This window comes from Columba livia, chromosome Z (assembly GCF_036013475.1).
Source record: "Columba livia isolate bColLiv1 breed racing homer chromosome Z, bColLiv1.pat.W.v2, whole genome shotgun sequence".
Taxonomy (NCBI): Eukaryota; Metazoa; Chordata; class Aves; order Columbiformes; family Columbidae; genus Columba; species Columba livia.
In genome coordinates, this window is record NC_088642.1 from 56,688,852 (window position 1) to 56,713,190 (window position 24,339).

Genomic DNA, 24,339 nt, shown 5'->3' on the forward strand with positions numbered 1-24,339 from the left:
CCAGAAAGCATCTGTCACTTTGTCTAGGAAAAATGCCTGTTTTGTAGAAGAGGGAGTTAAAGTTTTGAAACAGAAGGCATAAACAAAAATAAGAATGAAGAAGTGGATTCAAATGTTGATGTCTGCTGGCCATTGTCTTCATCCCAATGTCAAGCAAAACAGGTCTCCAGGCTGTTCACGTGAATTTTAAGAAAGTCTGTGACTGGTGGTAAAGTTCTTCCCTCCTGTCCTGTTTTTCTTCTGCAAGAAAAAGCGGCAGCAGGAAGAGAATTATGAGGATGCTTACTAGCATTAAAACTCTGAAGAAAAGATATAAGCCTGTGTCAGTAATATACAAACACCAGAAATAATAAAATCTAGAGGCTTCTTTGGCCTCATAAAAAGTACCAAAATATTTCATAGCACATTATTGTCAGTCTTTCCAGAAACAAAATAGGTTTTCACATAGCTTTCCATATGTGGACAGCCAAAAGTGGCTACATTTAAAAAGGACACATTTGTGAAGCACTGTACGAATGTTGGGTAGGCAGTATAACATATTTCGTTGATGTTGCTGTGTGCCAGCAGTAGAATTTATGAAGACTGGAGGTCATTTTCTTCCTGACAGAAGCTATCCTACCTTATGAAGCTGTGTGAAGCTCAGTGGTGACACAGTGGTCAAAAGGCGGAGGGAGAACACTGCGGTTGACTATACTGGCTTTTACCTACCAGCACACTCCTTAGAGTGTTAGTGGTTGTGTATATCAGATCATTCTTGCTCTTATCTTTGCTGTAGGGAAGGATTATCCTTTTCTGTAGTAGGGAGAGTTAGAAAGAGCTGAGGGAAATAGTGTGAAATGATTTATTGATTTGAAGAATAAGTAGTGAGAGCAGTAGAGAAAAGAATGCTGATGTTTGGAAAGCTTGGAGAAGAGCTTGGAAAAACTGGTGGCAAAACTGTGTTGAAGACAATTTCATTTGAACAACTGCGAACTTACTTAACTCGTTAGAATAAGGCTTCCACAAAAGAAAGCTTCGTTTATCTTTCTGATAGCATGTTGTCAAAGAAGCAGGAATCAGTATTTCCTGCTCATGTGTGCAGTGACTTTTTGGAAAATATCTTCCACTGTCTCTATCCAAAGTATCTCTCTGGGACCACTGCTGTACTGCTGGCTATTAGAATTGCTCAGTACTGTAAGCAATCCAGTAATTTTTTAATAGAGAAGTCTGTTTTCATCACGTTGCTATGGTTGACAGTGAATCATGATAATTAAATATAAGAAAAATCTGTGACTATTTCAAGATTAAGAAGAGTTCTGAGGCTACTCTGCTATCTCTGTGTTTTAGCCAGATGCACATCCTATATCTCAAAGCCATTCAAGTCAAATATCCATGTCCACTACTGCACTGAAATACTGACAGAATGGAATGAGGGAAGAATTTCTTATTGACTTTAGTGAACCAAGGGTTTCACCTAGTATTTTCTCAAAATGTCTGTCCCATCACCCCAGAGCCAGACAAATCAATGAATCAGGGAGATCAGGTTGGCATCTTGCTTGAATGGGCAGAGCATGCTGCTATATATGGGAAGCCTAAGGATTGAAAAGCTATTGTAAGTTTAAGAGGCCACATTCTGCAAAGTAGCAATTACTTGCCTTTGGATGCCCCCATTTCCTTTTTTCCTTGCATACCCGTGGGGATGTCATCTTTCACTCTTGTCAAAATTGTTTATTTATTGGCCAGAGTTGCTAGAAAGCAATTCCAGGCACTCTGGAGACCAGGTGTGCAGCTTCAGTGGTGCTTCCAGCTTCTGCTGAACTGCAAGGTTATGGACTTGAAATAGGAATTGAACTCAGGTCTCCCACTTGGCAGCACAAAGTGTGCCGATTGACAGAACACAAGAAGCATGCTTTAAAAGTTAAAAACAAACATGTAGGAAGATGAGCAACAACTAAGAAGGGTTTCTTGTATGGAAGTCCACATAAATGAAAGTTAATGCATTGTAATGAAAGTAAAAAAGCTAATTGAATCTCCACAAAATGTATAGTTTGGCATGAGCAAGAACTCTTCAAGATTGCTGGCTCAGTACCTAAGATTTCACTGTTGTTTTGAGTTTAGGATGGGAAACAATATAATTAATGTATTTTATGTTATTATACATCCTGCCATTATAATTGTTATAGTAATATACACTATGTATTAGAAGCTCTGTGTTAACATATTAGCCTTTGCAACGATGTTGCTCCTGTGAAGATAGAATAATACCTGGAACGGATTCAGAGCAGGGAACATTCCAGCAACAGAGCTTTAAATTCTTTGAAACACTTTATTAAAAAAAAAAAAAAATCTATTTTAATGTCAGTAAATCTCACTGCTAACCTTTTTTACTAATGGAAGTAACAGCATATGCTGTTCATGCATTGCCTGTAGTAACATTGTTTCTTTCCCTCTTCTCAATTTGGCCAATCATGGCAACCATGCAAGCATCTTTTTTGTTATCAATTTTGGGGTGATACAGTATTTTCCATCACCATCTGGAGGTTGAAATTTAATTAAAACTAAAAACCCAATTTTCCATTGCAGAGCCAGCTGTTAAAAAATAGCAGCAGCCAATATGGTGATGATCCCATTTTTGTAGAATCAGCATTAATATTTACATGCCAAATACCAAGTACTTTATAAAACCTTTTAACAAGAACAGGACAACACTTCAGTGACTGAAAAATAATGTTAAAAGGAAAAAGCCCACTATTATTCACCTGTGGTCCTGAAACTTCGCTTAAATTGTGAGACTGGGCTGATTGAGCCACTTAAAGCAAGAAGAGTTGAACTATGTTAGTGTGTTTCAGTGGTTACATGAAAAACTCCCGCACTATTCAGAACCCTGTGGTTTTCTGAGCTAATTTGCTATGTATTTTATTCCAGTCAATGTGATCAATGACGTGAGATTTCAGCCTAAAGCATTAACAGGCTTCAAAACTTAGCCCTGTTAATGCAGATCCTGATTTTGACAGTAAGTCCCAGTGAGTTTAGAGGGTCCCAGCATAGTGTCCTAAAATCTCAAAGATTTTCTGTGTAATTCTAAGGATGGAGGATCAAGGCCAAGGCCATAGCTTCTGCCATGTTACTAGTTTCCTAGCTTCATCATAATCATGCTACTAGTGACTTCTATTGTACATAAATACTTTAAAGCTCTCTTTCCTGGATACAGCTTCTGATGTCTGGACCTTTAATTTCAAATGAATTAAAGATTGCCCAGTTGAAAAATTGCCAAAAAATACCCCCATTTTTGGAAATTTTATGTAGAGCTAACTGACAGTAGCCTCAAAGATCACATGGCTGCAGCAGTGTCCTCTTTAGAAATGTATTTTCATATTGGTGATGATTTTTAATTTTTTTTAAATGGATGGTGTTGGTCTGCTGTTCTTTAAAGTACCAGGTGCGGTCTGATTTCTCAGGAGATCTGTAGCAGATGATGAGAACTTTCCCTGTAGGATTACTAATACCATGAAGAACAAGGTCACAACCACTGAACTTTAGTTTACACTGTGCTGTAGATGTGTGTGAAACTGTACTGACAAATGAAAATGGGGTTAGGCTTTTGTCTGCTTATGGCCTAGCAATCTGACATGAAAACATCTCCAACTCTTATGTAAGCAATCTACAAAGGAGGAGCTGGGAGTGTGAAGGGAGAAACCAGCTGAAGTTTAGGATGTCCTGGGGTCTGTTGTCTTGCTGTTTTATCCCCACAGGATTGCAAGGGAATAGGATTGAAAACCTTTTTGCATTTGGAAAGAAACCTGGATTTTCTAGTGACCCTACCCCCAGCAGGCTTTTATAAAAGGAGACTCTGGGACTGCACAGTGTGGGAATAAATGTCCTTCCTTCACGCACACCCCAAAGAAACGCAGTCAAGTGCACAGGCCATGAGCCTGCACAGCTTGTGTTCTAAGAATTCACCCTGTTTGGTGGGGTTTTTGTGTTTGTTTGTTTGGGTTTTTTTGGGGGGGTAGTTGTTGTGTTTTGTTGTGTTGTTGTTTTATTTTTAATTTGCATGTGTGTTCCCATAGCTGCATTGGAAACCAAACAGATTATGTAAAGCATGTTTGAATATGCATGTGCTCTATAACCATCGATGCAAACAGTAATGAAGGCTGAGACGGGTTGAATCCATAAGAACTTCTGTCATGCAATCTCTCATCACAAGCGTTCCCCGGGCTCTGAAATCAAACAGCAGGGAGCTTTTCTCTACTGCCAGCTGACTCGCTGTATCAGAGTTCGGTGATGCTCTGACAAAGCTCCACAGGGAATGTGAAAAAAATAATAATGTCACGGCTGGAGCACAGCTCTTCATTCATTTAAGCGCTGCTTTAATTAAAGCCCGGTAGCTGCTGGTTCACACAGCCAGCTATCTGAAGGCAGGTGATCACCCTGATTTAGCAGTACCACTAGCCACGTGACAAGAAAATGGTGGAGGATCTGTATTCCTAGTAAACTGCTACAGAAAGAGGGATGCTGAAGTGCAGCAGTAAAGCGTCTTTATTATTTCGCAGTAGCAGGGCCTCTTCGAGTCTTTAGAAGGTAAGTGTCTCTTTACTCCGAGAGGCTGATATGCAGAAGGTTTTCTGATTAATGGCTCTTTTGTTGCAGTTACTTCAGACAGAAAAAGGCAAAGTGTTTGTCAGCAGGATGCAAAGCACCCAGGACCTCATTATTGAAAAACGGCCAGCTGTATTTTAATTCTACTGCAGCTCTTTATGAGGGAAGCTTACATCAATTCAAGGGGATTTCTTTTGTCTGAATGCAGCCACGGTATTTGTAGTTAGGAAACAAAACTTCACTGCAGTCACCTAGCACATTAGATTATTTTCAGCTTGTTTGCCTAGCTCTGAGGATACAGTGGGAAAAGAGAAACAAATGTTGGGCATTGTCAGTAGATAACATGCTTTTAAGACAGCTTAATTACTGGCATGGTGATTGTTTGTGGTGGCTTTCATTGTAAAATACTTGACAATGGTGTTGTTTTCAGGTTTTTTTGCTATCAACTGAAGCATATGATTTTTGAATTTTTTGCAGTGTCCTCTTAGTATGTTGTAGTGAATAGAATATGTAATCTTTGAAGGTTAACTGATCAAGGATGCAGCAATAATCTCAGCGGTAAAAGGACTGAGAAAATTACTGCAAAAGTTGGTTTGTACAGGCAGTATTTTTGTTTACATTTAGTTATAGAAGCTTGATCCAGCTCCATTAAGCTTTTCTGTGTTGAAGGAATGAAAATACTTTTCAGTTTTAAGTGTGGTAAGCAAACAATAGTGATGTGCAGGAGGCATTGAAAATTTATAGAGTAGCTACTTAGAGCAACACTGAGAGGAAATGCATGCAGACTTCACAGATGTATTTAGCCAGAATCGTTCAAAGTAAGTGGAGGGTGGGCAGAGAAGTAATTCCTGAACTTATCTTTATTAATACTCTTGGGAAGCAGAGCTGTGCAGGGAAAGAGAGGATGCACACAGCTCCTGAAACATGGTCAGGAAGCAGTAAGGCAACTGAGGGGCTGGGGTGCTGCAATGACGTGCACCAGTCCTTACCCTGCCAAAACAGAGGGCTGCCGAGTTCCTCCCTCTCACCCATACTCTCCACTCCTATCTCTTGTGAGGCAGGGGAATACTAAGGTCTAAAATAGCCTTTTCATTCCTGTCTTTGGTGAGTTTCGCTGTTATTTGGCCCTGCATAAAACTGGACAATATTATAGAAAATCTGAGTAGTTAAAGTCTAGCTTTCAAATAAGTTCACTACTTAAAAACCTTAGATCCTGCTACAAACAGTCTACTGTGGTTTTGTGGCATCTCTGTAGTATTCAGCAGTAACAGTAATGTTATTAAACAGCTTATATCTATAGAAAAGGGCAGAGGAAAAAAAAAATCTATCTTTAAGCCACAGTCTTTTTGTTTAGGCAAAAGGTGCAGTTCTCAAAGTTATCAAGAAACAGAGTATTGGTAAGAATACGATTTTGTCAGCACCTGTGAATATTGATAAAGCTGATAAAGCTGAAATTTTTATCACTGTGGTGTTCTCAGGGCTGGAGGCACTTCTTATAAGACCCTGTGCAAATATCCAGAAAAAGATGGTGCTACTGCAACAACAAATGAGATTGAGACAGAGGGGAGGATGGGAACGACAATCCAGTTGCTTGACATGCTTATTAGTTTACCTAGTTATTTGTTTGCACATGGCTTAGCTATAACGAGATTGTATGAATTAACTCATTCAGATATTTCTAACTAGTTCTTAGCATATCCTGTAAATCACAGCTGTTGCAGCTGTGAAAACTATCCAGCAGTAGATCTGATTTCTTTATTTCAGGCTACCAAATGAAGGGTGAGTGGGTCCTACAAGAACAAGATTGCTCTCCTTAGCAGAAAACACCAGCAGCAGACTCTAAAGAGCTGTCTGATGGACAGCAGCCCAACAGAATACACCCTTGCCTGCTTTCTAAAGCAGCAGAGCATATAGCAAACCTTTCACTTGTATTTCCCAGTCTATAATGTGTTAGGAGTTCCATGTGGGGTAAGGAGGAGCTTCATTTTCTCACCTCATCCCTAAACATTACTTCTTCAGTCTGGCATTTCCTGTCACTCTGGGTCTTTCGCAGCATTTTTGCTGTGTCTGTCATTCTCCTCTCTCCCACACTTAGGTCGGTTTCTATCTCTTCCTCCTTCTGTGACCTTTCCAACTCAATTATATTTCTGCTTCTGAAGATAACTGGTCAGCTTAATGTGTCTCCTGTCTCACTTTGCACATGGCTTTTTAGACCCACATAGTGCGGGGTCTGTTAGTCTTTCCTGCTCTGAACACATCCTGCCGGTGTCAGCAGGCTGCAGGACTGCCTTCTTCAGTGCTGTTTTACTGCTTCCGTAGAGATTTTGTGCCTTGCTTGGATGTCTCCTCTGGCTTGTGGTTGGGCTTTTCCTGTATTTTTTCCCAAGATGCAATTCACCCAATATGGATGGCAACTTTTCAGTTACCAATTTACACACACTAAGATACTTGCATTTTAATCTGCTGGTTAAAATTCTCACTCCCTGTTCTTCATTGTCACTTAGAATCCCCTGCTATCTACTACATCTCTGACAACTGTAGCTTTAAGAGAGACTAAAGTCTCAGTGTCTTTTTAGACCTCTTCTTTAGCGCAGTCATAACCGTGATAGGTAAAAGGTAGCTGTTAGTTATTTTTAGTTTTGCTGAAACAGGTAAAGTATGAACCTAAATTATAACAACATTTTACATCGTAAGTTGTGAAATTATTAACATGGAGAAGATGGAAAGATGGCACTTTGACATCATGGTGGCAAGGAAGTGAGAAGAAAAGAAAATTAATGAATTCACAATATTTAAGGTATTGAAGGAACAGCAATTGTTTGAAAAGGGCAAGGAATGAAGTCATAAAGAGGACCGTAGAGAAAGCATTAGGAGGGAAGAAAAAAATAGAAGTCATACAGTATTAAAAAAAATGTTGCCATGTGTCTTTTTCTGTCTATCAGCACATTATAAATTGTGCAAAGCCTGAATTTGAAATCAAAGGAGTGCTAGAAAAATCCTAATGCTTTAATAAACAGATCAATAAAAGTGCTACAAATATGTAGATATTGATGTTAAGTAGGTTGTTATGATTAGCAGCTCTGAAATCACCCCCAAACACATTGTATTATGTGACCAAGACAGAATTCACCTGTTTTAAGATGGTTTGTTAAAACATTTTATTCCAGCTACTATAGTATGGTAACAGGTATCATCATGATTGTACAGGTCAGCATTCATACATGCTGAGAAACAAATCCAATAAACAATGCAAAAAGTCAAAAGTATTACAGAAAAGCCAAGTAGAAAACAGGAAATAGCTACTTAAGTTGAGACATTAGCTCAGTTGCAGAACTAGTGGTTATTACTAATGGTTAAGACCAGTCCGAGGCATTTTAGCATGTATATTGGAAGAAAATGTGTTTGATAAGGTTTAGATTGTAGTAATGTTTGGAGGGGAGTTCTCACAACTCCACTAAAAAATCTCAGTAGAATGTAATATGTAAAGCTTCCTGAGGATTTTCTCATTCTATCCTGCAACCTGTACCCTGATAACTACTCTGAAAGCATTAGCATACTTCCTGAAAGTGCAGATGGCTGCACTGGGTATAAGGTGCACACTGCTTTTTCAAGTGCTGTTCATGTGCCAATTGCCTCATTTAGAGCTGCAGGTATTCTGTCTTGACAGCACAGTATGGCAGCAAAATGGTCGCTGTGAACCACACATGCTGGAAGGAAAACTGGTTTTAAAGTGAGAAAATCTAAAACTGACTTTTTCTCGAGGAATAATTAATTGTTCAGTGAGAGGGGAAGGTGGGAATCGGGTGGGGAATCTGGGAATTGGGTCCCAGATCTGTGATTAGGCCTGTGTCAAGGTTTAAAGCAAGGCGACAATAAACCGTGACAGATGCTCCCTGTTACCCCCTTACCCTACCCCCACCCTTTCCTTAGATTGGAAAGGTGATAAGGAAGAGAGACTTCAAGTTGGAAGGGTTTTAAAGGCTTTTCTAATGCTGCTAATAAATATAGAATATATACAAAATATACAAAAAAAAATCTTGAATGCCTGATATGGAGTTGGCGTCACTCCAGTGATGGTGGAGCTGGGAGCTGGTGGCTCCAGCAACTGCAGGGCCGGTACCCAGAAGTCATGGGTGGGACTCCACAGCAAACCAGAAACTGGATATCAGGGGTGAAGGGCCTAAGACCTATAGATCACAGACATGCAAAGAGGGTCCTCTTTAGATGCTGGCCATGGTCGAAGAGGGATGAGACCCTTGTGGTCCCATGTTATATAGAGTGAATGACAATTATGGGATGGAATACTCCATTGATCAGTTATGTGTCACCTGTTCCATCTGCCCCTCCTTCCAAATATGTCCCATTATCAGTTAACATTGGTTACCATAGTAATAAATCTAATCATGCTCTTCTTCAGCATTCCATTGGTCCTCTTATCAGCACCAAGTACTGAGAAAAATATGCAGGCACTTAGAAGGCACTTAGCTGAGAGGAAAATTCACTAAAAGAGAAACTGATCTTGTTTTTAACAAAACTGGGGCAGCCTGGCATTTTAATACATTTTTAGAAATACAATTTTCAAACAAAATGTTTTCTCAGGTTACACTTTAGGACCTTTCGTGTCAGATTGATTTAACTCCTACTTTCTCTGCTGGCATTGCCTTGCTACACTGTATTTGTAGTGTTTGTTCAACAGTGGTTGGTGATTAATAGATCATTTAGATGTTATTTGTAGAATACTAACAACATTTATGAAGAGCACAGATCAGATAAGTTTAAATAAGCCTTCTAAATGCTAATACGGTTCTGAACTTACATAGCTCATGCCCAGACCTTGTGATCTTCCAACGCTGGTGGAGGAGCACCCATCACACAGGCTCCCCATCTTTGTGTTGTTAATTCCAGTAATTTTCCACTGGCTCAGTAAAGATTAAGCAGTGTTGAGCTAGGCACGTAACAGAGAACCCCTGCTCTGAGGGCAAGACCATATGGTGGTATGCGAATGCAATGCCAAAGCAGAGCAATAGATGTTAAATAGCATGTTATTTCTACATCAGAATTTGTTGCTCTCTACCTACTTTTGCACGCAAAATATTGACTTAAGAAAACAATATTAAAATGGCAATACTAGGAAATGCCTACACAGGCTCTGAACCTCACTGTAAGAGGCATATTTGGAGGCAGTGCTGTTTTGTGGGTACAGCTGGATGACACTGCCCTAAAGAATTGTCTCCTGTCTGTGTACATGCCGTGGAGTTGTTATGTGGTGCGAGGCAGGTCATGAGGAGTCAGCTGCTGCTTGATTGCACATGTCCTTCTCCTCTGACCCCTCACTAATTTGTTCTTTTTCTGGATGCCAAAGTGAAGCCACTGGGGTTTGACTATACCCATCTTTTTCAGTGACAGCTAGTTGTGAGGATCAGTAGTGGCTTATAGAAGATTTTATAAAACACTACATATTTAGAAAAAAAGCTAAAGTTTATTAGGCAACACATATCAGGAACTCACAATTAACAGACACTCTCAAAGTTAACTGCTCTGTTTCTCTTCTGTTACAGTGAATAATTCTGTTTCTTTAACTCATAAAGCTGTTTTCCAAGGTGTATGAAATAATGTTTGGAAATGCCCAGTGCTCAGGTGACTAGCAGCTCTGAAAAGTCCCAGAAAGGACTGGTTGTCCTGTGTCTAAAGCAGTGTTCGAATGGTGCGTGGTTAATAATGCTCGGGGATGCAGACAGTAGAAGAAAAAGTAATAACTAGTTGGTCATCTGTTTGCACTGTTTTTTCTGTAGCATCCTATGACCTGCTGGTGAATGATCTCTAGGAAGAGACTTTTGCAAGTTCTGGGATCTGCTGCAGGCACCATCAGCCTGGCTTGCATTCCTAAGACCCCATGTCAACAAGGCATCTAGGTTTGGGACTCAAATCCCATTTCCCTCATTCTATGTTGAGATGCCCTTTTATTTCATGCAGTTGGAAGTTACAGATGACTGAAGAAGCCTGGAGCCCTGGGTTCCTTCCATTAGCTTTCCTCATCCATAGGCATATACATAAGGTTGCTGAAATAGCCTAGTGAATCCCATTATCACTCATCTGTTTACTTAGATATGAGTCTTTCTGTCTCCCTGCATCCCTCCCTGGCTTTTCCTGCTGCTCTTGCCCTGTGACACAGGCAAGGAGCTGGCAAGGTGTCAGGACAGACAGCCAGTGGCTGCCTAGCAGCAGTGAAAGCAGCAGTGTGTGCTCAAGAATAGCAGCTTTTACATTTCAACAGTCTTGAAAGCATAAGAACAGACAGGAGAGCCTACCATTATGAGTGGCGACCTGGAAAAAATGGAGGCTTACAGTATAGATTTAAGAAGAGGAACAAGGAGAAAGATGGCTAGAGAAACAGATACTAACACCGAAGTTGATTGGAAACTAGGAAACATTTTTAATAAAGAATGGTTTAAAAATATGTTCAGTGGCCCAAAGCAAGAATTTTAAAACGTTTTCAACTATCATACTGAAATGCAAACATTTCAGATCTTCTGGCTAGAATACAGGATTTTCCTCCAGGCACAATATTACTTCTCACAGACATGCCTCACTTTTTCATACAACTTTGATGGTGAAAATGGAGTAAAAAAATCACATGGAAACATCAAGTAACAGTATGATCAGTGAAAGAAACTTTAAATCTGAAGAGTAAAGCATGAAAAACTAGGAGGTTATGACTTCTACTGTTTTTTAGCGATGGTTTGTTCTGTCACTGTTGAGAATGTGACTTTTTTTTTTGTAAAATGGCACTATCAGCATGTGTTTATGTACTGTGCAGCAGTATGACAATGATTAGTTAATATTTGCACAGATGTCTGATTGATAAAGTGTTTGGGTCAAACAAAACATCACAGACAATTTTTGGGGCTTTTGTTTTGTTTGCATCCAGAGATGGGAATAAAAGTCTCATGCTATGCATAAATTCCAGTGTTTAGTCTATACATTTTTCTTGAACTAATTTGTGATTAAGAGCTACCAAATAAATAGCAATAGAAACACAATTAATTTAGTATACTAACATATGGTTGCTAAATGCAGCTCTTGGGATGTTACAAAATTAATCCATTTTTACAAGCTACCTGTATACAGTATGATTATTTTGTACAGCTGTGAGTAAAAGTAATGACTTTTTTCTAGTCTCAGATGTCCTGGGGTTGATTCCTTCCAATATGCTCGTTTTCAGACTGATATTGACTGAAACCTGCACAGTGAATGCCACTTTGATTTCTTGCATACTCTGTTACAGTTTAAGGATCATTAATTCTGCTGCACCAAAAAAATTCACACAGCAGTCTCCTTTATCTCTGGAGAGGCAACTGTAGGAATTTTTGTTTATTGTCTGGGAGTTTTGTAGCAAAGCACTAGTTTTAGGAAGTAACTCCAGGTGTTGTTTTTAGTGGGTGCATTTGCTAGTGGGTTTCTTCTCTTAGTGCAGAATCCACTTGTGATATTTGGGACTAATGTTCCTGGCTTCTTTCTCCATTTCTTACTGCGTATTTTCATCAAAGTTTCTTCAGACTAAAGCCCGTATTTTGTCAGGTTGTATTTTTCAACATTTTATACTAATGCTTTATTTCCTATAGCATCTTCTTTTGGCTATAGAAACAGATGATATTGAGGTATGTTCAACAGTTCTCTGACTTTGTGTGTAGAATATTTCTACCCACCTTACATGGGTGATAAGTATCAAAATGCAAACACTTGCACTTTAAAATTAGGATTTGTTACTAGTCCATTAGCATTAAAGGTCTCTGAAATAACACGTCTCAGTTATGACATAGTTTATGGAGTTGTGTCTATAACCAGAAGAACCACCCTCTACTTAAAACAAAAGACAGAATATGTTCTGTCTCTTCTGATCTTTCCAAGAGAGAGTAGTGATTTCAGAAAGTAGATAATTGCTGTTATTTTAAAACATACTATTTTAGCAAGGGTCTGCAAACCTGTGACTTATGTTTCTGAATAGAAATAAAACAGCAATTACAAGCCACAAGCTTGAAGCACACATATATCACATATGAAGGAAAGGGAAAGATGTTTTATTTGGATAATATGCAAAACATCAAACCAGTTTCTTTTTTTAAATATTCAATAATGTGACAAGCATTTGTGATAACAGAGTGGGTTTTGCTCTTCTTTTGTATGAGGTGAGATGAATTTTGGAGTAGCTACAGAGATGGATGAAAGCAAGTCATCCCTTGTAAGTAAGCTATCTGGTGAGATACTTTGGCTTTAAATTTATATAAATTTATGTAGCAAAGAATTGTAAACTGAAGAGGAACATAGCAATTAAGAAAACACTTTCTGTCAACTCTTCCTTCATGTAAATTCTGATTTGTGGAGTGCTAAAAGATTTGCCCTACACTCTGCTTCAGAGGCTTTTTATTGCTTCTGACTATGGAAAAACAGCATTTGCATTTGGTCCAAAAGATGTTAGACATTGTCTGGGTGGAGCAATCAAAACGCTGTTAGAGCCATCAGTAGGTTGCCTGTGGCAGTGGAAAGGCCAGAGATGGGCTTACAAAAGGTGCTGTGTACTCTGGCCTTGGCGTGGCAAAACACTGAACCTGCTTCATCGTAAGGGCAGATGGAGCTGTGCTGAACGTCAGTGGAGAGGTGTTACTGGATAAACACCAAGGGCTTCTTCATACTTTCCAAAGAAAATACTGCACTGTCGTGTCCAGTCCCTCAAGTTCTTGTTTCTCCTTTCCTGGTCTCTGTGCTTGCACAAGGGTGATGTTACAGGGTGGGGACAGGTGGGGTTCAAAGGCAAAGTACTTTGTGCTGAGCTGCGTTCTGCAAGAGTGACCCAAGGAGGAACTTAAGTTCCTTTACCTTGTTTTTGTACCTAAAATTTCACAGTTCATGCCTTCTTCCTCAAAACAGCTCAATTTTTTACTGCAAACCAGTGAGACAGTTGGCTATAAGCAGGACTTATATTTCAGCTGAGACCAGGGCTTATGTTCATAATGTGTGCAATTTGAGAGTATGTAAAAACCAGAAGTCTGGACTCTGAATAACCTTTTCATTGTACTACTTCTCCCCTCCTCCCATTTAGTTTCCAAAATAAGTGTGTATTAACATAAGCTGAGGTGATTTCATTCATGTCATTCTTTTCGCTAATCATGCTTTGAAACTTTATACAAACCTTCAATATCTGGTTAAAACTTAAGTATAAAAGTATTTCTGTGTATAGAAGGAGCAGCATGGAAGAAACATGATTTACTTACCTAGGAAAAGTGTTTGGCAGTGCTGGGCTCCACTTAAGATTAAACTTTTGCGTTGTTAAGTACAGAAGCCTGGAAAATGTATATAATTTAAAGACTGGCTGGTGAGCAAGCTGTGGGTTTGAGTGTAGGGATTAACTTTGGAAAGGTGATCATCACAGGTACATTCAGAGCAGCCCACTGGGGAGATTAGTTGTTTTAGACCAAATGAATAAACTTCTTGATATGTAGTAGCTGCAGAGGAGCTTGGAAAATTGATGATATATCACATATGACACAAGGGTGAGGCAGCACAGCCCATAGGGATTACGATATATTGCTGCAAATATTTAGAGCTGCTCTTTCCAAAATAGCAGAATGCTGTTGTACCTAGAAAAGTCAGGAAGGATAACTTTTATTCTGAGAAATACTGGTTTGAGAGGGCACTAAAAATTATTTCAAGATTATTAATGTATTGGGCTGTAAGAGTGTCTGAACCAAGAAAGAACAAGGAAATTATTTCAGCCTCCAGCTTTGCTCTTCTCTTCTCCTGAGAATTTGGTATTTGTCTCTGATCCGCCTTTGAGAAACAGGGGGTTTTCGGCTACTTCTGAACAAGTATGTAGACCTGAATAATCAAAGCAAATATGCAGTAATGTGACTCTCAGTGCAGCTGATCCTTAAATAACTGGTCTGTGTACCACATAAAAGAAGTCATTTATGACACAAAAAGCTTACTTGACTTTGACCTCTGTTCCAAGTGAAAGATCCCCTTTTTTATCAATCCAGTAAATCATACACGCTTAGAATGGAGCTTTCTAAAGTAACTTTACTTCTTCAACAAGGAGCATTCATTAAAAGGAAAAAAACCTGTTTTCCTATTCTAAAACTTTTGGCCACATCATCCATGGCATCAGTTGCACCTGTATAGAAGGCAAGGAATTCGGTAAAACACAATTTTGGAAGTATGTGAAGTAGTCTGTGGGAAAGGACGAGGAGGTAGTTGCTTAATTTACGTTTCTGGAGTCCATCTTCCATTACTAGGTTTCCTGCTGAGATCTGATGAGAGCTTGTGCACAGCCAGAAATTACTCTGCAAGGTGTTGAGCTGCCCAGCATAGCACGCCCTCAAAATCCATCAGAGAATGGGGAACTATGTGTATAGAAAACAAACTTGGTCCATGTCTTGCTCATTGTCACACCAGTGGGGAGTCTGGAGCCATATGTTGAGCTACAATGTCACAGAAGCCATGCTCCGTGACTGGCTTTCTAAACCCACCAGATTTGAAAAATGCTTGTATTACCTGTTATTTCATGACTGAGCAAATATTATCTATGGCTTTTAAAAGACATGAACTGTCACCGAGCATGGAATGTGTATGTCTAGCAAGGAATCTTTAATCTGTTTGGTTGAAACACAAAGGATCTTGAGAAACATTACTAACTCCAGAGTCAAAGTCTCTCTTCTGCAAAAGCCCTCTTGACTATCTATTTGACAGTAAATTAAAACCTGACATAATTAAAAACAAAACAAAACAAACAAACAAACAAACAAAACCCATCTAATCCCAGCTAAAAAAATTCTGAAAGGTTATACCATCTTTTATGCAATTAAAAATGGAATGGATAACCTTGTGTCAGCAATGCTTTTGGTAACTGATTTTTAACTGCGCTGCCTTGTCCTAGATATTTCAAGACTGCAGACTCCTGCTTCCCAAATCAAATATCCCAATATGAACGATGCTGATTTTTAACATTGAAAACAGTATGTCATCAGTATAGAATTAGAGATTCTCATACAAATACTGATGCTGTTTACTTGTAATCCCTAAGCGAGGGGTATTTTTTTAATATATTGCCTATAGCAGTATCTGTATTTCAGTAGAAATTCAAACAAAAGGATAGGAACACATTTATCTTTAAATTCCCTGGACATGTACCATTCTTGTAAACACAAATGTAATATAAAATTTAACTCAACTGTAGTGCTCCCACTTAAAGCAGAAAAAAAACATTTTAAATTTATGTTGTTAAAGTGTAAGAGATCCCAGAGAAAGCAGCAATGCCAGCTCCAAGTACATATGCATTAAGAAAAAAAAAAATGAAGGTGCCACAGGGTGAAAAGCAGTCTTGAGGCAATTTCTGAAATGTCATGACTTACGACCATTCTGTCCCAGGCATTGCAAAAATTGTAGGCAACTCTCAAAATTCTGAATAGATTACTTGTGGGAAGTGACTTTTTCAGATGATAATTGTCATTGTTTATATAGGGATAGAGTACATAAAACGCAGTCATGCTTTTATCACACAGAGGAGGAGATTTACATTCTGCTCAAACATTTTTACAGGCTTACCACAGAGAATACTATCTCTTTTTGATACAGAAAGACTGAAAATTCACTGTCTTCCTGTAGCTTACTCTTTACACAACTGGAAAGAAGAGCATTTCCTTTCAAATAATTTTCTGCAGTGATTTCTGAAGCTTTTTCAGTAAGGAATTGTCATTTGGTGTGATAAGGCTGTAAGAGATTTTATAAATTAATGGTTTCTATCAGGGCTGTCAAACTCATTTTCACCGGGGGCCACATAAGCTGTATATGTAGGAGTAGTTACATTTATACAGTCCCAAAATTACGTTTGGCCCTTTGAAGGCAACCACGAGGCTGATGTGGCCACCGATGAAAATGAGTTTGACACCCCTGGTTTATATGTTAGTATCAAAATACTGTACAGCCAGGCTGTACACCCTTGAGTACCAATAAATCATCATCTGAGTAGTCCTGAGCTGCTTTAATTCAATACATTTTCATAGTTTTATATTTTGAAAGGTTAATAAGCACCAAATAAAATTTTAATGTGGATTTAGAATGGAATAGAGGAATTCATCAATTTAGAGGAATTCATCCTCTCTCCACACTGTTTCTACCACTATGGTTTCTTACCTTATTTGGCTGTTACTTACAGCGTTTCCTGAGAATTCAGATTTGACTCTTCTAATTTCAGATGAATAAGTTAGACTTCATTACACATAATTTACTATTAATTGAAGAGACACCAAAAAAAAGCCAAATACTCTAGTGACTTATTTACATTTTCTAAGTAAATTGTGATGATATTCTGTGTATCAGTTCTCTGTACAGCTTCTGAACACAGATGATGCTACAGAACAGGAAAAAAAAAATAGAAAGGGAATGGTACAGTACAGACCATTTGTGCCATTCATTTCATTCATGAGCAGGATACTTTGATCAAATTTCTTTGCAGATCTATTATGCATCCAAAGAGAAAGCATATTTCAAGCATTATTTGATAGTAGTTAAACGTTTCTCAGAATTGACCTGTTTTGTAGAAATCATTAAGCAGTTAATCTCTGTATCTGTGAAAGGCGTACTCTACAGTATGTGAGGATCGGTCTAGTAAAATCAGCAAGATTAAGACTTGGTCATGAGTAGAGCAGCACAAATATGTTTGACCCTAGCTTTATATTGTGTGTATTCTGTGTGGCCTCATGGGAAAAGTTGGAGTCACTAGATTGCCTGTCTGTATTAGGAATTTGATGGTATGGAGCTTGCAGTGAAGATCTTTCACAACTTTAAGCACAATGAAAACTTTTGTTCACGTTTAATATAATCTGTATGAAATTCACAAGAAATCACAGAAATTATACTCATACTGTGACGGCCAAAAGAGTCATGTCTGCACACATTAAAATAATGACTGTAGCCCTCATGGAGAAAGCAAAGTAGGAAGAAACTGCAGGAGTGGCGAGCGAAGCCTGGTAGATCATGCAGCAGAGTCACTCAGAACAGAGCAAGCTGATGTTGTGGCAGGGAAAATAACCTTCTTTGCTCTCATCACAGCTCTATTAATCAAAGTCTAAAAATTGTCTGTTCTTAAGCTTTTGTGAAAAAATATATTTTTTAAAAATAAAGTGGAATAAAAAAATGCTGTGTTGTTCTGACAAAACAAATGAAGGGTTTTTTAGAGTCATACATTTTAGTGCAAAGAGTTTGGAATCCACCAAGTCTGTCCTGAAAATGTAAAATGTTGTTTCCTGTCTGCAACTGAACCATCTTCCCAGAAAACATTTTGTAAAATACTTGAATAGAAAATAGGTGTGAAAACAATTTTCAAGTCAATTTGCTTTAAACATTCAAACACCTTTGTTATTATTTTCACCACTTAATGCCTTTCATTTGTCTTACGTAGGTATGTTAAATGTAATTTCTTATTATCTTCCTAAAAATGGAGTCTAGGTAGGATATTTTGCAGCAGTTTAGTCTTTAAAAATCTGCAGTGTAGTTTTGGTTCTCATTTTTGTGCTTCCTGTACTCTTCCAATGCAGGACATCAACACATTCAGTATTAGAAAATTACTGATTTGGATCAGAATTGCTCTAAATTACAAATTATATCAAAAAATGAAAAACCCACTCGTGATCTCATTTTCACTATGTGGTAACTGTACACAGAGCAATGAAAAGACTGTTATGGAACTCTTAGCTGTGGCATGCAGTTTGTAAAGAGTAGCTGAAGCTCCCAGCAACTGTGTATCGAGTTTGCCAGATGATAAAAAAAAAAACAAAAACAAAAACAAAAAAAACCCAACAAAACAACAACAAAAAGCAAACAACTTCATTTGTATAAAATTAGAAAGATTGCTGTTTGCCAGCCTGTTATTATTCAGTGCTCTGTCTTGATCCAAGTAAAAGCAGCTATGTGTGACATATAGTCTCCAAAGGCTCTACAGACACGTGCATAAATAAGAGCTAAGAACTGCGCAGTAGAATTACAACAGTTGTGTTCATGTCTTGCTTCCATCAATTTGTCGTCAGACTTCTGAGCTGGCTATGTTGAGGAAAATTTCGGTTCTGTATGGGATCACATGAGCGGCATTGGTAGCAAGGTCAGCCTATGCATCTCTCTAAGATTTTGTTTTGTATTTTACCTCTCAGGTTGGTAGAAGAGGATGTGGGAATGGACATCCCCTTTTCTGAGGGTGTATTAAGCCCCAGTTCCACAGAGATGAGACCCGGTGAGAGAAGCCTTTATTCATTTTCTTAATTATAACTTTCTCCCTTGGCATTTAATTATGCAGTGAGAAGTATGTTTCTGTGCCGGTAAAGAATCAGTTCAGTGTTAAAAAGAAGAAGTGTTAATTTCACTTTATTTAGTCAATTTTCTTCTTCACTTGAGAAATGATAATTGTAGTGTGCCATTTTCTCTTGTGCATTGTTGTCATCACCCATTTAGTCCTTGTGAAGTTGAACTAGTCTCTGTTATTTACCTTATGTTTTACTACTGTCTAAGTGAACTAAGCTAGCGCTAGAATTCGTCAGACAAAACAACTTGAAATGTGCCTCACAATGCAGTAGCAATGGGCAAAGCCATACCTAGCTTTGGTCTTGTCGAAGTCTACTTTTGTTTGGGAATGACTAGGAGACTTAGAGGTATTTTTATTTCTTTTACTGTATGATTAATACATTGTATAGTTAAAACTAAAGATGTAGCTACTTGCAGGTGAGCACCATTTGAATAGCAGCAAGCGCATAAGGAAACAAATATCTACAGGGCATTTTCACTCAGATTAATTTCTCCATGATTCAGCAATGTCTTGGTTTGAATTATGTGTATATTGCTCTTTAAATTCTTGAATGTTGTGGGACAGAGCATGTCCAAACCTTGATTTTCGTCTGCTGATTGCAAAAAAGTGAATCTGGATTTTACATAATTTAAGAGCTCCCAGCTACATCTGCCATTCCTGTATATGCTTGTTTTATTTCTTTAAACATTAATGTTGACATTTGTGTTTTATGTTAGGTCTTAAATGGCTTGATGTTACTAAAATTGATCTGTCCCAGTGTCTTTGAAGGTTATTCTTAAGTATCTGGGAGATTAATTGTGTGTGGAGGAGATGAAGTCCTTTTTTTTCTTCCTGTTTTTTTCAGAACCTCCCAATTCTCTTGATCTTAATGGTTCCCATCCCAGAAGGATAAAGCTCACTGCTCCAAATATTAATCTCTCTCTGGACCAGAGTGAAGGGTCTGTGCTTTCTGATGATAATTTGGATACACCAGATGAAATTGACATCAACGTAGATGACCTTGACACCCCTGATGAAGCAGACTCTTTCGAGTACACTGGACAAGGTATTGTTCTAGATTGTAAATGTAGAGTTCATCTCTGTACCTTTATTTACTGCTTACATGATCTGCCTCATGTCTGTCAGGCTATGAATATGGTCAAAGCATTGGAGATTTAATGCTGGGTGTCAGGATATTTTTACTGTCTTCTATTTTTTAACTTTTCTTCCCCTGTATAAAGTGATACATTTCTACTTATGCAAAGTGTAGAAATAAATAGTACAACTGATCAAATAAAATAAGAAAAGATATGTAGAGAGAATAAAATTCCGAGTCCTGTCTTTGTCCAGTACCATAGGACTTACCTGAAAAGAGTCATTCAAGAAGCAGAAAGCAGTTGCTGTCTGTTGTAGAGAATGCTATTGCTAACTGCACCTTTGTGCAGCTCTGGCTAGCTCTAGGTTACAGTTACATCAGTAGTACTTAGGGATATAACCTTGTGCAAGATATGTTCTCTGACATAAGTTGCACCAAAGAGCTTTCGGTGTATAAATAAAGTAGACACGGCATGGTGAGAGAGGTCTTTTGTTAGTGAGAAAAGTCTTTTTTTTATTCCCATGTATAGTTGAAAAGTTAAGACATGGAAGGTGTGTGCATTGCATGATAAAGCTAGTTCAGGTGATGGAACAACAGGTTTGCTTATTCCACCAATTTAAATATTCTTTCTCAGCAGGATTAGCTGAGCAGTGTAGATAAACACTGAAATGTGCAACGGATACTTCATTCTTTCTTCACATAGTAACAATGTTGTCTCATGTCATTAAAAATTGTTTTACACTGTCTCACTCACTTCACTTACCCTCGTCTACTAGGTAGGTCAGCTTGTTATAGAAGGACATCAGGTTGGTCAAACAGGACCTGCCTTTCATAAGCCCAGGTTGACTGGGTCTAATTGCATGGTTTTCTTCTATGTGCTGTGTGATGTCACTTAGGATGATCTGCTTCATGACCACCTGTGGCACTGTGGTTCGACTGACATGTCTGTAGTTCCCTGGATCCTCCTTCTGGCCTTTCTTGTAGATTGGTGTCATGTTTGCCAATTTCCAGTCAACTGGGACTTCTCCAGTTAGCCAGGAATGCTGGTAGATGATGGCAAGTGGCTTATTGATCATATCCACCAGCTTGCTCAGCACCCTTGGGTGTATCCCATCTGGCCCCAGTCATGGAGATTGAATTTAGACATACTTAGTTGGCAAAATGTCCTCCACTTAGATGACCCAGGAACAGAGAATAGAAAAAAAATCACATTTTATCAAAATAGACCAACAGTAAAATAAGCAGGCTATGTATTTCATGAATCTAATAGCTAAGAGTGTAATCACAAGAGCTAGTGCAGAATTATTTATGTGCATGGTAAATAGCCTTTTTTATCTTTGGACTTTGGAGCAGCATAACCTTTGCTGTTACTAGTACTCATGATCTCCCACAGATCAGTGTTTCTAGACTGTTATGCCAATCCCAGGGAAGTAAATACTGAGAAGACACACCTGTTGAGACTGTTTAGAACAGTGATTTTTAGCTTGTCATACTCGGACTGCTGAAGTTTCATTCGAACTGCAAAAGGCAACTGAGAAAAGCAAGACTGTTGTTATGATTCAGGGGTCCACCTCATTGCTGGAAAACTGATGGCTCTGTAATACAAGAAATACTGAAACCCATTTGTTTATAAGAATCATGAAAAAGAATCATCATGACTGCAATGTGCAAGAAAATAGATGACAGCAAAAATACTGAAGTGCTTGGCTTGAACTTGACTTAGGAATTGGCTGATCATCACTTTCGCAGCGTTTTTTGTCAGTAATTTAAACTTTCTCTTTCAGAACCTGCTCTTGTTTCCAAAATCAGCTTTTTAGGATTATGACGCCAGATGACATAAAAATTGCATTTCAGAAAGCTGCATGTGCACATAGGTGAAGGTCTCCTCCCTAATCAGTTTCACCAATAAAAAAGGGATCTCAAACCCCAAATAAAGTTTTGGCATTATTCTGACAGTTACCTAGCCCAGTCTCTTTTCACTAAAGCTCTTCTGCCAGCTACAGTTCTCTTCCTCAGCCATGTTCTTTCTACCCTGCGAGAAACCTGCTGACCGGCCAGTTTCCTAGGCTGTTCTGATAATCCCCTCTATCTATTCTGAACACACCTGAGCTGCATATTGCGTCCCATGGGGATCCTATATCCTTGAAGAAATGGACCACCTTGTGATGACCTGTCAAAGTTTACATAGCTTGACTACGTGCATGTAGTATTCATATTGTTTTCTATGGTACCCTTACAAGATTAACATCATACAAAATTGCATTAAGGTACGTAGGTTTTGAGGGAGTTGGGTTATGCATTTTGTAAGGTTGTTCCCAACGTCACGTAATATGTGATGTCTCAAAAGTGAATGTTAAATATATTATTAAACATCATGAGCATTGTACTCTGAGAAGCCATGAAAACATACTTCACATACTTCCACAACATATAATCTAATGAGCAGCAACTGTTAAACTGATTTGAAATAGCATACTTGAAAAAAAACACCTTCTGCAGTCTGTTCATCCCAGCCTTACATCTCTTCAAACTCCCTTATTTGCAGTTCCTAAGGAAAAAAAGCTTATGTGGTCATTTTATATGTGCACATGTATGTATTTCTTGATCCTCCATCCCTGTTTCCACCATTAATACAGTTTTACTTGAATATGTTTTTAACTCATTTGTTGGTTAGATGATGATGAAGGAGGAGAAATATTACTTATTACTGCTTGCAAGATTCCAGCAGGCAGGAATTAGGTAAAGAAGAATAATTGATGATAGACTCAGGTTTTGTTGCACATGTGGGAATCTACCTTGGAGAGGGGGACCTTCCATGAGTATTATTCCCTAATAATACCTTGTATTAGGAACAGAGAGTACAAGAAAAGCAGCAGTAGCAATTCAGACTTCATTAGTCCTACTGAAACAATATATATATATACCTTTTTTTTTAAGTTCAAAGCATTTTTCGTCCTTTGGGGAACTTGATATTCCTGAGAAATTGGGTGGAATTATTCATAGGTTTTAATGCAGAAATCAGTTTTATAAATTAATAGTCAGTACATGTATGTGTGTGTGCTCATAAGTTCTCTGTGTATAGATGTACGTGGTATATACATAGTATATGATCTTAGTTTTGATTTCGTAAAGATAATAGATTTAATTCTTATGACAAACTGGTGTGTTTTAAAGATCATACATTCTCATTAAACCAATACATAGAAATATTTGAGGACTTCCGTGAAACATATTTACTTCTTCTTGTCAGTTAAAATAACTTATTTTAGTTTACTCCTAACTCTTGTAGATCTATTTGGTATTTTCTAATAAGATGTCTGATCATCTTTTTATGTACACACATGTAGGTCATGTATACCACTGTATCTTTATTTACTGTTACCTTGCTTATTGATTTACATAATCAAATTCTGCCCCTATTACTACAGAGCCAGAACAATACATTAAAAAAGAAGAGGTGATTTTATTTGTTTACTTCAAATGTGTGTAATGCATAACATGCATAGAATCTTTACTATGAAAATAAATTTATTATATGCATACAGCCACAAAGCAAAGATGTTTCAGCAAGAGATTTTTTATTTCAACTGGAAAACCAATATGTTGTAACAATAACTAAAGAAGGAAATAAAATAATTCCAGCTGTGGAGAGAATTACTTTTTATGTCGTTTTCTCTGTAACCAGCCACTAAATTTGAAAAACTGAAATGCAGTTAAATTAATTTTTAGGAGCCATCTTGTCAATGTGCAATGGAAATGTAGATTTTGTTAATTACTCCACAGCTTGTCTGAAACTGTGATCCTGTGTAAGTGTGATCATTGTACCTGTGAACTGCATGTACCTGTTCTCTCAGGGATGCTCATAGGAACAGGCTGATTGCCTGACTGCTCTGTACTTCACTTCTCGGAGGGAACTGGTATTTATTCGCAAATGAAAGGCCCCAAGGAAGGCAAATACTGGGCTTGAGGGATATGAGGAGTCACCTTTGTCTCATGACTCAATCAGAAGAAGAAGGGCGTTCTTCATGTTTGTTGGTGCCAGGTGTGAAGAGACTGGAGACAAATGGAGAAAAAGTTGAGAAGCTGAAGCTCTGTGCTAATTCCTCTCTAGACAAGAAGCTTCACTATATTCACTTTTAGTTCCCTATTTTGCTTTTTGGTATAGTTCTCCTACCTGCAACACAAAGATTTTTAAAGACCTGGAGTGCAATCCCTCTAGTGAGCAGCTGATCGGTTTTACTAACTAGATGCAAAAATGCAAAAATCCCTTCACGTTATTCTGCATAGTGATAATCGCTACTGTTCTTATGTTCATAGTGATAGAAAGTTTTTAAAAAGG

The 24,339-nt window shown here is 38.2% G+C and overlaps 1 protein-coding gene across 7 annotated transcripts in view; it reads left to right on the forward strand.

Moving 5' to 3' along the window:
- The window catches only part of PRUNE2 (prune homolog 2 with BCH domain), a 139,598-nt gene that overhangs the window by 93,276 nt on the left and 21,983 nt on the right, over window positions 1-24,339 (forward strand). For 4 of the 7 annotated variants that reach the window (XM_065045943.1, XM_065045945.1, XM_065045946.1 and 1 more), the window contains exons 10-11: window positions 18,777-18,856; window positions 19,770-19,970. In XM_065045943.1, coding sequence (XP_064902015.1) covers window positions 18,777-18,856; window positions 19,770-19,970 — 281 coding nt within the window. Of the gene's footprint in view, window positions 1-4,216; window positions 4,561-18,776; window positions 18,857-19,769; window positions 19,971-24,339 lie in introns of those variants that run through there. The other 3 variants (XM_065045947.1, XM_065045948.1, XM_065045949.1) reach the window with 3 other exon arrangements.